At 42.2% G+C, this 15,390-nt stretch overlaps 1 protein-coding gene and 1 pseudogene across 1 annotated transcript; both read left to right on the forward strand.

Moving 5' to 3' along the window:
- Positions 1–7,428, forward strand: part of LOC147963439 (disease resistance protein PIK6-NP-like) — a 56,555-nt pseudogene extending 49,127 nt beyond the window's left edge.
- A 2,595-nt stretch (positions 7,429–10,023) lies between these two features.
- LOC125528003 (disease resistance protein RGA5) lies at positions 10,024–13,280 on the forward strand. Its single transcript, XM_048692516.2, has 2 exons — positions 10,024–10,958; positions 11,085–13,280. The coding sequence occupies exons 1-2, from the start codon at positions 10,171–10,173 to the stop codon at positions 13,054–13,056; spliced, it is 2,760 nt and encodes a 919-aa protein (XP_048548473.1). The 5' UTR covers positions 10,024–10,170; the 3' UTR covers positions 13,057–13,280.
- Positions 13,281–15,390: the final 2,110 nt, after the last annotated feature.

A 15,390-nucleotide genomic window follows, 5' to 3' on the forward strand; every position in this document is an offset into this window, starting at 1 on the left:
TTAAATATGGCCTAGTATTTTAGAAAAATGATTTGGTCCAATTTTGCAACAATTATTTGGTATGTTCTTCACAAAAAAAACCTCCTTTTAGGCACTCAAAAAATGGAAAACGGGTATTTTGTGGAATGAAAATGAAAACTCCCAAGATCAACATTGTTTGTCATCACAAGATACACACATGTGCACAATATTATTTCTTTTTAACAAACTATAAGTGGTTAATATGTTGAATGTTTGCCCTAAATAAGAGGATAAAAACTAAACATAGGCTGAATTCTGATTGGTGGAATCCGTTGTGGCATGGATCGATGACGTGGCAAACATCCGTCCATCCATCCATACATCAATCCATACGTCGATCCAACCCAGTGCAGCCTCTCTCTCACACGCGCGTGAACCCTAGCCGATCCAGATCCCTCCCCGCCCCCACTCCTCTCCCTGATCCAGATCCCTCCGCCGCTGCCCCGTCCTCCCCTTCCTTCCGCCGCCCACCTCTCCCCTCACCACCGGTCTGCACCCTCCCCTCCCCTCCCCTCCACTCATCCCTCGCCTCCGGCCAGAATCGCCGCTCCCGCCTTCCACCCCCTAGTGCCATTCACAGCACCGCCGCCACCAACCACCCCCGTCTCCCTCACCTCGCCGTCGGCCCCCACCTTCTCTTCCCCTCCCTTCCACTCCCTCGCGTCGCAGCGACAGTTCCACTCCCTTGCCATGGGTAAATTGATCGTTGAATTACTGCTACTTCGTCTCCTGATCTGAGTGATGATTGTCTTTTGCTGATTGATTTTGCTCCTTTGCTCTTTCTGCGTGGTCTGGGATCGATTTTGCTGTTTCGCAGGCAAGATTAAGATCGGAATCAATGGTGAGTTTCTCTGTCACTTTAACGCGCAACTCTCGATTCACCGATCGGTGCTGGTGTGCCTCTGTTTTGACTCGAGTGGCTGCTTTTGCTCAGGTTTCGGAAGGATCGGGAGGCTCGTCGCCAGGGTCGCCCTCTAGAGCGACGATGTCGAGCTCGTCGCCGTCAACGACCCCTTCATACCACCGAGTACATGGTATGCCCCTCGATCTGCGGTTTTCACCCGCTCCAATAGCCAGATCTGGTGGTCTGAAAGGTTTTAGAGTGGTTTTACCCTTGATTTCTTCTGTCAGCATACCTGATGCTTGTGTTGTTCTGTCAGCGTTCTATGAGGTATAAGAGTTCGCCTGATTTTGGAGTGGTCTCTAACTTGTTAAGAGTCCAGGCCTGATTTTGCTAGTAGTATTAGCCGGCTTGGAATTGATGGTGTTAGATAGCACTCCAGTGTTATCTGACTTTGAAATAGGTAGATGGCGGCTTGGATTGATTTCGTCCATGCCTGCTTGACGAACTGAGATGTTCTGCAGCCAGCTGCATTTGGTGGTGCAGTGCACACACTGAAGATACTGAATTCAATGCTTGTTAAATGAATATAGCCTCTTGTTCTGCAACCTGCCCCTTGCTGGCGGCAAACAAACAAGATTTTGTGCCATTCTTTTTTGGTAGTATACTAGTAGAGGCCGAACTTGCTCACTGATAGGAGGATTGGTTTGACAACGCCATCTCCAATGGCCACTTGAAGAGCAGAGTAGATGTATCATCATTAGTTTTTTGTTGTTGATTTACTAGTAAGTTACAATCCCGTGACAATTGTTTTGGTTGCAGACAGGTTGTGCAATATGTTCTGAAGGGTGTTCTTCCAATATGTTAGCGTTCTGCAGCCTGTGCTCGTTTTTATGCTTCTTAAAATTGAAAACTGTGCTACTTAACTTTTTACCTGATGTGACTAGCTTCCTACTTATCAGTTTTTGCCTTGTTAATAACTAGAAAACCTTTTCTTGTTATTTTTCATTACAGCATGTAGGTTTTAATACAAGGGTCTTTTACATCTGTGTCCCTAACTCGAACTCACTACTCACATTTGCCCCTAATTCGAAAGCCTGCTCAAAAATGCCCCTCCGCCATTATGTGCCCTTACAGAAATGCCCTTTTGCGCCGTTACCGTCCGGTCAAAGCCGGTCAAAGGGCATTGACCGGCCCCAAAAAAATAGCAAAAAAAATCTAAAAAATCTGAAAATTTGTGAGATCAAAGATACTCAGGTTCGCAAGGTGCGTGCAATTTTTCGTGCTGTTTGGGCATTCCAGGAGCTCGTGTCAAAGGAAAAACAGTAAATATGTAAGCCTGTGAACAGTAAATTCAAAAAAATAGCAAGAAAATTCAAAAAAATATGAAATTTTTTGGCATCAAAGAGGCTATGGTATAAAAGCTGCGTGCCAATTTTTGTTGTGTTTGGACATTGGAGGGGCTTGTGGAGAAAAAAACAAAATCTGGCCCGGGAAAAAACTTGGGAAAAAATGACTATTTTGTTTTTTCTTGCGAGAGCTCCTCGCAAGTCATTTGATCACAAAAACTTGCAAGCACCTTGTGCACCCAAGCCTCTTTGATGCCAAAAAATTTCATATTTTTTTGAATTTTCTTGCTATTTTATTTCAAATTTACCGTTCACAAGCGTGCATATTAACTGTTTTTCCTCGCCACGAGCTCCTAGAATGTCCAAATAGCACAAAAATTTGCACGCACCTTGCACACATGAGTATCTTCGATCTCACAAAATTTTAGATTTTTTTAAATTTTTTTGCTATTTTTTTCAGGACGGTCAAAGTTGTTTGACCGGACGGTAACGACGTAGAAGGGCTTTTCTGTAAGGGCACCTAACGGCGGAGGGGCAAATTTGAGCAGGCTTTCGAATTAGGGGTATATATGATTAGGTGGTTCGAGTTAGGGACAGAAATGCAAATGGCCCTTAATACAATGGTGAACTGAATGTAACTTCTATTTCCAAGGGCCTGTATATGTTTGGTCCTCATCATTAAGTAGACCAGCTTGACACAAGTACTACTTTATTGTCTGTATTGTGTTGAGGCATGTTGCATAGTAGGTTTCTCGTGTCGATTTATTCATATCTGTGTTTAAGAGCTGAATTTAGATGTTGGGTTTGGCAGGAGAGCGAGGGGGTGGTCACCAAGAAGGAAGGCATTGACTTTATGTCTACCTGGAATGCATCATGAAGACCAAAGTGAATGTGGAGTAGTGCTTTGAGGAGATTGTACTGAAGGTATATGTATATGTTGCCACTTTCAGCTCCGTACTTTTATATCTGGCTTCTTAGCAACATCAATATTGGGCTGTAAAACTGTCCCTGCTTAAACAGCTACTTGTCCACACTTGATTGAAGTGGAAGTACTTGTTCGATTTTTATGCTAGTATATAGTAGGATTATTAATTAGCTCTTGTTAGTTGGTATTGTTGTTGTACAAGCGGGGCCCTCTCTCCTAGAGATATAATTCTGGGTGCAGGTTCATCATAGTTTTAGTGCAAATATTTGCATCAGATGGATGGATGGAGTGTTCCTTGATTCCTTATAAAGCTAGCCTACTATATTGAAACTGACACACTTGTGCATGCATGATGATGCAGATTGTAGGCACGCCAAGCCTGCTGGCGGATGCTTCTTCAGGGGCAAAGAAGAAATCTTCAAGAAGAAGGTGCCCGAAGCTGATGTCGCGGCGAGTGACTGATGTTTACATGTTGGGTCACGATGAAAATCATTTGTTGTTGCAAAAAGTTATATGTGAGCAGCCAACTTGTTTGTGCCATCCACTTTATAGCTGGACTGTCCGTTTAATTTATAAATGGTTACCTGTTGCTCCTGTAGGAGAAACATTGCTGATGGCGACGGGTACGTGATGGTTGCTAGTGTGGTGGACGACCCAGAATATGTGGCCCCACAAGTGCACATCTATGTAGCTTTCCTGCTCAAATGCTTCTGCTTCTGCCCCAACTATTAAGCTAATCAACAACAAATCTTGTTTCAAGTTGACCTCTACATATGAGTTGTAAAGCATGCTCTAAGGTTTCCGTAGAGTACTTATTTGCTTCATTTGGATGTATGGTTTGAGAGCAGCCGTCTATTTTAGTTTGCTGTCCAGAAATATAGTACAGTTTTTCTGTGTAAACATAGTTAGCACCTCTGTTTTTGAAGTAGTTCCTTACTTACCTCAGTTTTTGAAGTAGTTCCTTACCTCTGTGTAAACTGAATTTGGTTCAGTTAAAAAACTGCACTACCTGACAGTTTTGGACCGCGAGCTTCTAACTGAAAAACAAGTTTGTTATGCTCATAATTTCAAGTTGGCCTCTACATATGAGTTGTAAAGCATGTTCTAAGGTTTCCGTAGAGTACTTATTTGCTTTGTTTGGATGTACGGTTTGAGAGCAGCCGTCTATTTAGTTTGCTGTCCAGAAATATAGTATAGTTTTTAAAAGCAACCAATTCATGATAAGACTTGGTGAGGCTGATGGACATAGCTACTTTCAGTACCTTGTTAACAGTGTTGAGGACAAGCTAAATCCTGTATCAGGGTCCTGTTCTTGTAAACATTATGTAAAGCTAAAATTCTTCCGTGTCTTGCTCTTTTGCTGGTGCCACTATACATGTTAGATTGCTAGATGTACTTGTTTCCATCTCAAATTACTTGGGTGTCATTCATATGTACATAAGATAATTGTATTGTAAAAAGATAGTTTATATAAATTCTGTTGGCTAACTTTTCATCTCAAATTACTTGTTTCCATCTCATGTGCCTTTAGTTTTTATTTTAAAAGTATTCGTGTAATATTTCTTTTATCAGTGACATACTTTTTGTTCTCTTTTGAATGCCCAGATGTTTTGCATCAGCCTGTCATTGCTAAGGAAGAAGCAGTACTTGAAGAAGCAGACTACATGTTTTCTTGTTGTGAAGCATTAGATAGTTCTATTTATTCTTTCCTGTTCTAGAGTATTTCAGCAGCTGAATGCTTGAATACATAATGTTGTAGGTTGCTTGGATCTGTATAAAATACGGATGTGATGGAAATTTGTAGAATGTGAGTTTTGAGATATTTCTGTAATATTCAGCTAATTGGTGGTGATTCATATTGTTATTCAAACTGGTTTGAAAATGTTCGTTAAATGGGCTGGAGTTGGACCTTAAAGAGGCCAAGGATCAAATTATATTGGACAAATATTTTGGGTAAAAAATGAAACGAAAATAAATGAATGTGGAAAGGCCAAGGCCCAGGAAAGAAAAAGCCTGAAAAACATTGGGCTGGACTTATTTGGTTAAACATAATTTGGCAGAAAAAAAGATAAAAAGGCCGAAATGTTGGGCCTGGCCCATGTGGCTAACTAAAATTAATAGGAAAAAATATAAAAAGGCTGAATTGTTGGGCTCGGCCCATGTAAAACACCGAATTGGACCGGCTTGATTCTTATCCACGTCAGCTTGCCACACTGGATCCTACGTGGTCTGGGGAGGCTGCTAGTGACCAAAATTTTGGTCGAAGAACCAACGACCTTTTACAGAAGGTCGTTAATTTCAGTTTACGATTGCCAGCTTTTAACCTTCTGTTTTTGGTCAAAAAAAGGTCGCAAATGAAAAACTATGACCTTTCAGTGGCCAATAGTGAGGGTCACAAGTTGACATATTTCTTATAGTGGTGGTGGTGAACTAGAGGGAGGAGATTAGAACGACAGTGAGCTTCTAATTATGAGGATTAGAGATAGCTAGGGCTAGCTCTAATTAGTCAACTAGGACCAACTAGAGGAGGCCCAAAAACTTGTGTTCTAGAGGCTAGCCCTGCTCCTCTATTTACATGTTGAGGCCTGGGGTCGTTACTTGGGGAGAGGGCCTCTCCAAAATCGGTTTGGAACGCAAAGAAGAGTCCTTCCCGGACTCCAGGGCCAAACGCCATGGTTCCTGGCGTTTACGTAAATGCCACGTACTATGGCGTCTGGCCCAGGGGGTAGACGACCGGAACCTTGGTGTCTAGCCCCTGCCCTCCGAGAAAACCCCTTTGTGCACTATCTTAAGGACTCGTGGGCCTTACCCCTTGGCCCAATCATATCATCCTATATATCAATCTTTACCTCCGGACCATTTCGGAGCTCCTCGTCATGTCCGTGATCTCATCCAAGACTCTAAACAACATTCGGTCACCAACATACATAACTCATATAATACTATATCGTCAACGGACGTTAAGCGTGCGGACCCTACGGGTTCGAGAATGATGTAGACATGACCGAGATGCTTCTCTGATCAATAACCAATAGCGGGACCTGGATGCCCATATTGGTTCCTACATATTCTACGAAGACCTTTATCAGTCGAACCTTTATGACAACATATGTAGTTCCCATTATCCGTCGGTATGTTACTTGCCCAAGATTCGATCGTCGGTATCTCCATACCTAGTTCAATCTCGTAACTGTCAAGTCTCTTTACTGGTTCCATAATACATCATCATATAACTAGCTCCCTAGTCACTTTGTTTGCAAGCTTATTGTGATGTTGTATTACCGAGAGGGCCCAGAGATACCTCTCCGTCATACGGAGTGACAAATCCCAATCTCGATTCACGCCAACTCAACAGATACCTTCGAAGATACCTGTAGAGCACATTTATGATCATCCAGTTATGAAGTGACGTTTGATAGCACACAAGGTATTCCTCCGGTATTCGGGAGTTGCATGATCTCATGGTCGAAGGAATATATATTTGACATTAAGAAAGTAGTAGCAAAAACTGAACGATCATATGCTATGCCAATAGATGGGTCTTGTCCATCACATCATTCTCCTAATGATGTGATCCCGTTATCAAATGACAACTCATGTCTATGGTTAGTAAACCTTAACCATCTTTTGATCAATGAGCTAGTTCAGTAGAGGCTCACTAGGGACTTGATATTTGTTTATGTATTTACACATGTATTTAAGTTTCCGATCAATACAATTCTAGCATGAATAATAAACCTTTATCATGAACAAGGAAATATGATAATAATCAATTTATTATTGCCTCTAAAGCATATTTCCAACAATTGAAGGTGCCAAAGCAAAGAAACGGTTCATCAGGAAGATGGCTCAGCGGCTCAGATCGCCAATCACATCGAGGAGCTCAAGGTTCTTGTAGTGGAGGTGAATGCTCGGCGTGAGAGGTACAAAATCGATGCTTGAATCAATTCGAGTCATGACGTTGTGGTTGTGGATCCCCGAATGACACGATCAACAAGGAGGCAGCATGCCTTGTTGGTATTGATGGCCCGAGCGAAGAGTTGGTCAATTTGTTGACGGATTTCCACAACAAACTCAAATTAGTTTCCATCGTGGGGTTTGGAGGCTTAGGAAAAACTACACTTGCCAAACAAGTGTATGATGAGATTGGAGGGCAATTTGATTATAAGGCATCTATCACCCATGTCCTTGTCATCTTGCCTTTATCAACCATGTTTTCGCCATCCTTGCATTTATCATCCATGTCATTATGCTGCCAACGAAAACACATAGACAATGTCACAGATGGATAATATACAAAATAATTTTGCACTACTCTACTCAAATAATTGAAATAAATGTTCAGTTCGGATTCATGTACCTAACTCAGTCCTTCAAAAGCTCTAAGTAAGTATGAAATATTCCCTAACTAAATCCAAAAATATTTGATTGGTTGTACTTGTTGTAACTAAACATTTGATTGCTTCTGTCTATGATGTAAGGATATCACATAATTCTTCATGTATGCATGTTTGTTTAAATTCATTACTCTAATCATCCACAAATCCTTTAGATGTCGTGACTAATCACGCCCTGATAAATCTACCCTCATAGATCTCCTATCTAAATCCAAAATAGCTCCAAATTCAATTCAAAAATATCCCCTCACTAAATCCAAAATAACTCCAAACTCAATCCAAAATATCTCCTAACTAAATCCAAACTACACTTTCTTTGAATCCACATCTGCTGACAACTTTCTCATGGCACATAACCCTAACTAAGTCCAAAATATGTCCTAACTAAATCCGAATTACATTTTCTTTCAATCGAAATCTAGTCACAACTTTCCCATATCACATATCCGAAACCCTAATCAAATCTAACCCTATCTATACTATGCATAAGGGACTAGCCAAAATTAGAGATGGCTAGCCACTTACTCTCAGAGGTCGATGCGAAGATCCGATGCGATAAAGTTGATGCACGACGATGAGGATGATCTGGCCCCGCGTCAGGGAAGGGGGTGTCGAATCGGGGAGGAGGGGATTAGGTGGCTCCTTAGAAGATCTGGCGCCACATAACCCAAGCGGGATCACGTGCGAGGGAGGCGGGGGGGGGGAGGAAGAGGGAGTGCCACGGCATCGATGCATGTGTTCACCGGAGACTAGAGCTCAAGAGGAGACGAGGAACCGCTCTACCCAAATTTAAATGACCACGTACGATGGCGTTTAGTTACAATTAAGTGCTATATGATGCAATTAAGTTAATTTGAAATTTTAGGAGCATAATACCCCTGGACTTAATTGGGCTAGTTAAACTTAAATATATTTTTAGGTCAAAAATACCCTTGGGCTTTAATAAGGTTCAATTAGTCTCAACCGTTGGATCACTCATATAATACACGTGCTCTAGTGTATTGCAATGCACCGTAAAATGCATGTCTCCAGTAAAAATCACGAATGCCACCCATCATGACCCGTCCATCCATGTGCTCTCCGAATCACTTTTAGCAAAGGGGTAGGCGACGTACCATTTTCCGTGGCTAATCTTTCTTACTCTACTTTTCTTGACGCTTGACCAGCTCGGGTCAATGTCTCGTCTCGTGCGCTGCACCGTACAGATGACTGGGCCCTTCCCTTGTTCAGTCCACACAAGCACTGTGGCCACTCTCAAAAACAGAATCGGGGTTGGCAGTGAGTGCGATGAGCGACAGGGGTGATGGACCCGCTCGTCGGCAAGCTTTGTACATGTCATTTCACAAAATGGTGAACGATCATACGCTGAACATTAAACATCAAGGCCACTTCGTTTTTTTGTCAAACTTTGACTTCAAATTTTTGGTCAACAAGTTATGAGTTATATGTCATAAAAATATATACTTTTTATGCCATATAACTCACATTTTATTGATAAAATTAATGGTCAAAGGGTTAACCTAAGAATATGAGGTGGCTTTATATTCAACGACGGAGGGAGTAATATGAATTTTGTATGTCCTAAAAAATTCATGTTTGTATGCAGATTAAAATTTCCCAAATTATATCATGAAATTCTTTGTTTCTGATAAGATACATAATTCGTATTCCCTCCATTCCATAATATAAGAGCATTTTTTACACTACAGTAGGAATTAGTATAATGAAATTTCTTGTAGTGGATTATTAGCTTTCCATTGAAATTTTGAATACATACATTATCGTGAAAATTCTTTCACTACAAAATCCCGGAACTAGTATAATGAAATTCTTAAATTTGTTAGAAGAGCCATAATTTCGTAGAGTTTGCAAAATGAGATTTCTTGGATTACTATCATTCAATTTCTTAGTTTTCCACTTAAATTTTATTTTACAAATAATTAAATGCCATGGCAAATGTTTTCCTTAACTTTCTAGAAATCAGTATACTGAAATATTCTAATATCTAAATTTGGTAGAAAACCTAAAATTCCTGAAAATGCATTTATGGTTGATAAATAGTCTTTCTCACTGTTGTTTCTTGAGGCTTAATATTAACCATTGTCTCATTCAAAATGCCAACCAGAAAAGTCATGCGCGCGTGGACGGGGCGGGCTCCCTGGTCGGTTGTTAGGGTAACACTTGCACATGCTAGCATGGAATGTTAGGGTAAGCTCAGAAACAGCTCTAAGATGCAACAGTAAAAAGCTAGCGCATCTAACTGTATACTTTTACAAACAGCGAATAAGAGCACAGATCTTTGAAATTATTGGCTGAGATATGATGGAGCGAAGCTACACTAAACTGCTATGCATGCTGCTGCTTTCTTATCTTAGGTGATGAAAAGGCCACACGTACGCACGCGGTTGTGGCCGAACCTCTTCTCCCGTTCCAAATCCCCCATTCCCTCATCACCATCTCCACCGAGCCTCCTCCTCACCTTTCCCATCCACATCCGGAGTCGGCAACGGCAGCGCGCGCCTCCTGCGTCGATTTCCCAACTCCCACCCACGCCTCGAGCCGCTGCCCACCTCCTCTCTCTGGATCCTAGGCGACACAGGAGGGAAGGGTAGAGGAGCAGTTCAACTCCAACTCGGCATGGCAGTGAGTGCGACGTCGGGGGTGTTGAATCCGCTCCTCGGCAAACTCTCCAGGCTGCTCGGCGAAGAGTACAAGAAGCTCACAGGTGTGAGGAAGCAGGCATCTTTCCTCAAGGATGAGCTCAGCGCCATGAAAGCTCTCCTTGACAAGATGGAGCTCATGGACAAGCTTGATCCATCGGCCAAGGACTGGAGGGACCACATCAGGGAGATGTCCTATGATATGGAGAACTGCATCGACGACTTCATTCATGACATCGAAGGTGCCCGTGCAAAGAAAGGCTTCGTCAGAAAGATGGCTCAGCGCCTCAGGAGGCTTGGGAGGCGCCATCAGATCGCCAACCGCATCGAGGAGCTCAAGGTTCTTGCTGTGGAGGCCAATGCTCGGTGCAAGAGGTACAATATTGATGCTTGCATCAATTTGAGTCCTGGCCCTGTGGTTATGGATCCCCGGATCCCAGCGCTCTACAAGGAGGCAGCAGGCCTTGTTGGTATTGACGGCCCGAGAGAAGAGCTTGTCACTTTGCTGATGGATTCCCAGAAGAAACTCAAAGTGGTTTCCATCGTCGGGTTTGGAGGTTTGGGTAAAACCACGCTTGCCAAACAAGTGTATGATGAAATTGGAGGGCAGTTTGATCGCAAGGCATTTTCCTCGGTCTCCCAAAGGCCAGATGTGAAAAGCCTTCTTATTGGCCTACAATTAAAGCTTGAGACGGGGAATTCTTCTCATGCTTACGAGCTGCAAGATATTATTGACAGCCTTAGAGAAGGCCTCAAAGATAAAAGGTATTTTTTTTTCTTCTAGTACCGACATTTACGTCATTCTTAACATACTTTGTTTCCTTCATTTCAGTTTTGATGTTTCTTTGTGCCATACAACCATATACTGATATAATGTATGAATTGCAATAGGTACTTAATTATAGTTGATGACCTGTGGGATCAGTCAACATGGAATACTATTAGGTGTGCCTTTCCAGACAATACTAATGGAAGTAGAGTAATGGTAACCACGCGATTGGATGACGTAGCTGCCACAACATGTTTGAGTGATCGTGCCTGCATTTACAGTATGAAGCCACTCAAAGAACAAGACTCAAGAAAATTATTTTTCGATAGAGTATTTGGGTCTGAAAATGTATGCCCACCACAGTTCAAAGAAATTTCGGTTGAAATTTTCAGGAAGTGTGGCGGTTTGCCACTTGCAATTATCACCATAGCTGGCCTATTAGCTAGCCATGAAGCAAGATTGTTGAATGAATGGGAGAACATAAAGAATTCTCTTGGTGCTAGGTCTGCTACAAAACCCACCTTGGAAGAAATGAGGGGTATTCTGAATCTTAGCTACGTGCATCTTCCTGTTTATCTTCGGCCATGTTTTTTGTATCTTGGCATGTATCCAGAAGACCGTGAGATTGAGAGGGATGATCTCGTTCGGCAATGGATAGCCGAAGGCTTTGTTTGTAGTTTGCACAGAGCGGATTTGGATGATGTTGGGAAAAGTTATTTCAACGAGCTTGTCAATAGAAGTATGATTCAGCCCGGAAGAACATCTTACGGGGAGGTACTTTCTTGTAGGGTGCATGATATGATGCTTGATTTGATCCTAAGCAAGAGTACAGAAGATAATTTTATCAGTGTAGCATATAACTATGAGGACATGGCAAGATTGCCCAGTTGTAAGTACAAGGTTCGTCGATTATCCTTCCAATCAGGTGTACGTAGTGCAAAGTCGGAGGCCCTTGCTACTGGCATGTCACAAGTTCGATCATACGCACGGTTTGGAGAGTCCCAATACACACCTCCCCTTTCACAGTTTAAGTATCTATGGGTGCTTGTCCTTGAGTTTCCTTATAATTGGGAAATGACAATCGACCTCACTGTAATTGGCTGTTTGTTTTTACTGAGATATTTGCATGTTTTAGCCTCATCAGCAGTCGTAGCGCTCCCGGAAGAAATCCAAGGTCTTGTGCATTTGCAAACTCTGGTGCTATATTGCAAGTCGACACAAAGCTTTCCTTCAGACATAAGTTGTTTGGCCAACTTGTTTCATCTGGTGCTTCCAAGGGGTGGACTGCCTGAAGGGATCAAGAAGATGAGATCACTCCGCACCCTGCGTTGTCGATACATGTTCGAGAGTTCACTGGAAGATATCAAAGGTCTTGGTGAGCTGACCAATCTGAAGGAATTGTACTTAAGCACGGCTGGATGGGAGTGTTTGACGTTGGAACAAGAGAATTCTTTGGTCTCCTCCATTGGAATGCTCCGAGACCTCAAGCGCCTCTCCCTCAAGTTGGAGCGTAGATGCAGTGATCCTGACAGCCAGCTAGACTCCTTACATGACCCGCCTCCCCGTCTCGAGGTACTCTATCTGATAGACTGGGAGCTCAAAAGAGTTCCCAAATGGATCGGTGAACTATATTACCTCCGGATCCTCGATCTGCGTGTGTTGCACCTGTCGAGTGATGAGGTTCGTATTCTTGGTGAGCTCCCCTCCCTCGTCCATGTCAGGATCAAAGTGTCGGATGTCTCCCAAGACAAGGTTGTGGTTGGCACGGGGTTGTTCCCAGTTCTGGAGCACTTGTGGTTTGAGTGGGTCAAAGATGCCAATGCGTATCTGAGTTTCGAGGCAGGAGCTATGCCCAAGGTACAAACACTCACACTGCAATTCAGATGGAGAGAGTGGAGAGGTGCTACACCAATCGGCATGGAGTGCCTGCCCTGCCTCCAGAAAATCGAAGTGTGGACATATCGAGCTGGTTTTTTCGCTGATGTACAAGCTGAAGTCGAGTCTGCCTTCAAGGGCGCCGTAAGTCTGCACCCAAGGCATCCCTCTGTTACTTGCCGTCCCTATGTTACTTTTGGTAGCCATCCATTCGATTGATCCACCACTTTGCTGTCTGTAACTTAATTATTTTCTTCTTCTCGAGGACTGTAACTTAATTATTTTCTTCTTCTCGAGGACTGTAAGCCTGATGCACCTTCAGTTTTATTCTTACAACGGATATTTCTGCCAGCGCAATTAATGCAGACAACAGAGTTTGGAAATGTTTCATCCTGATTAAGCTCCTGATCAATCTTGCCTGTGCATGTCTCGTCTCGATCGATGTACTAATTAAGCTCAATTTGATGTGACTTGATTGGAAATGCATCGGCGTCATTGCTTTGATGCTGTAAAGAAAAAATCTAGGCTGCAGCTGTTGAGAATGCTATACTGGAGGTGTCGCTTTCATTGCATTTGCGAGTGACATGGTTACGCTGAAAGGGTGCTACCTCAGCAGCACAACATCGCATTTGTCATCGAACATTAAAACATATGGAATTTCTGGTTTCAACTTTTGAAATCTACCTACTGTAGCTTCTTCCACAACGGGAAAGCATATGATAGAGCAGACAGTATCAAATTTCAGTTGATTTCAGGATTGCTACCAGAGGGGCACTTATATGATAGAGAGCAGACAGCAACAACCAAATTTCCAACCAAAAGCTCCATCGCCACGATTCCTAATACTCCTCGCCTATATATCCGAACAGAACACCATTGATAATATGCAAAACTTAATTTGCCAGTGAGACCTGCCTGATGGTCACCGCAACGGTGAAACACAGGGATTCGGAAATTTAGAAAAGCCACCGGAGATGATCACACAAGTTGAACGCATTGTTAATCAAATGTAACTGGTACATACATAGCTCCCAATTTAAATAATCCAAAGTTCAAAATAATTAATCTTTGCTTCTCAGGCAGAGAAAGAGATGGGGATTAGTACTTATGAGCACGAAACAACCTCGATTTCGATTTGAAAATAACCACTAAAAAGATATAGACAACAACTGATATCATTTTTCTAAAACTCACAACAGTGTGTGTATGATTTTGCGGTAGGCACTAAATATATCGACAACAACCAGCGTCCTACAAGGATTCATTTTGAACTACTTCAAAATCTTGTCAAGGTATGTACTCATTGAAAAAACTTATCAAGCGTCTTGATCTATCTCTATAGATCTTGATGCTCAATATGTAAGCAGCTTCACCGAGGTCTTAAAAAAACTCCTTTCAAACACTCCTTTATGCTTTGCAGAATAATTCTACATTATTCCCGATCAACAATATGTCATTCACATATATTTATCAGAAATGTTGTAGTGCTCCCACTCACTTTCTTGTAAATACATGCTTCACCGCAAGTCTGTATAAAACTATATGCTCTGATCAACTCATCAAAGCGTATATTCCAACTCTAAGATGCTTGCACCAGTCCATAGATGGATCGCTGGAGCTTGCACATTTTGTTAACACCTTTAGGATTGACAAAACCTTCTGGTTGCATCATATACAATAAATCCATTAAGGAATGCAGTTTTGTTTATCCATTTGCCAGATTTCATAAAATGCGGCAATTGCTAATATGATTCGGACAGACTTAAGCATAGATACGAGTGAGAAACTCTCATCATAGTCAACACCTTGAACTTGTCGAAAACCTTTTGCGACAATTCTAGCTTTGTAGATAGTAACACCACTATCAGCGTCCGTCTTCCTCTTAAAGATCCATTTATTTTCTATGGCTTGCCGATCATCGGGCAAATCCATCAAAGTCCATACTTTGTTCTCATACATGGATCATATCTCAGATTTCATGGCCTCAAACCATTTCGCGGAATCTGGGCTCATCATCGCTTCCTCATAGTTCGCAAGTTCGTCATGGTCTAGTAACATGACTTCCAGAACAGGATTACCGTACCACACTGGTGTGGATCTCATTCTGGTTTACCTACGAGATTCGGTAGTAACTTGATCTGAAGTTACATGATCATCATCATTAGCTTCCTCACTAATTGGTGTAGTAGTCACAAGAACAGATTTCTGTGATGAACTACTTTCCAATAAGGGAGAAGGTACAATTACCTTATCAAGTTCTACTTTCCTCCCACTCACTTCTTTCAATAGAAACTCCTTCTCTAGAAAGGATCCATTCTTAGCAACGAATGTCTTGCCTTCGGATCTGTGATAGAAGGTGTACCCAACAGTCTCCTTTGGGTATCCTATGAAGACATATTTCTCCGATTTGGGTTTGAGCTTATCAGGATGAAACTTTTTTCATATAAGCATCACAATCCCTAAACTTTAAGAAATGACAACTTTGGTTTCTTGCCAAACCACAGTTCAGATTGTGTCGTCTCAACGGACTTAGATGGTGCCCCTTTTTAACGT

The sequence above is a fragment of the Triticum urartu genome, chromosome 6A (genome assembly GCF_056163025.1).
Source record: "Triticum urartu cultivar PI428250 chromosome 6A, HENAU_Tu73, whole genome shotgun sequence".
NCBI lineage: Eukaryota > Viridiplantae > Streptophyta > Magnoliopsida > Poales > Poaceae > Triticum > Triticum urartu.

Excerpts from the sequence above, each read along its gene's own strand:
- LOC125528003 (XM_048692516.2), top strand. The coding sequence starts at position 10,171 with ATGGCAGTGAGTGCGACGTCGGGGGTGTTGAATCCGCTCCTCGGCAAA. Across the intron at positions 10,959-11,084 it reads GAAGGCCTCAAAGATAAAAG|GTACTTAATTATAGTTGATG; the intron begins GTATTTTTTTTT and ends GAATTGCAATAG.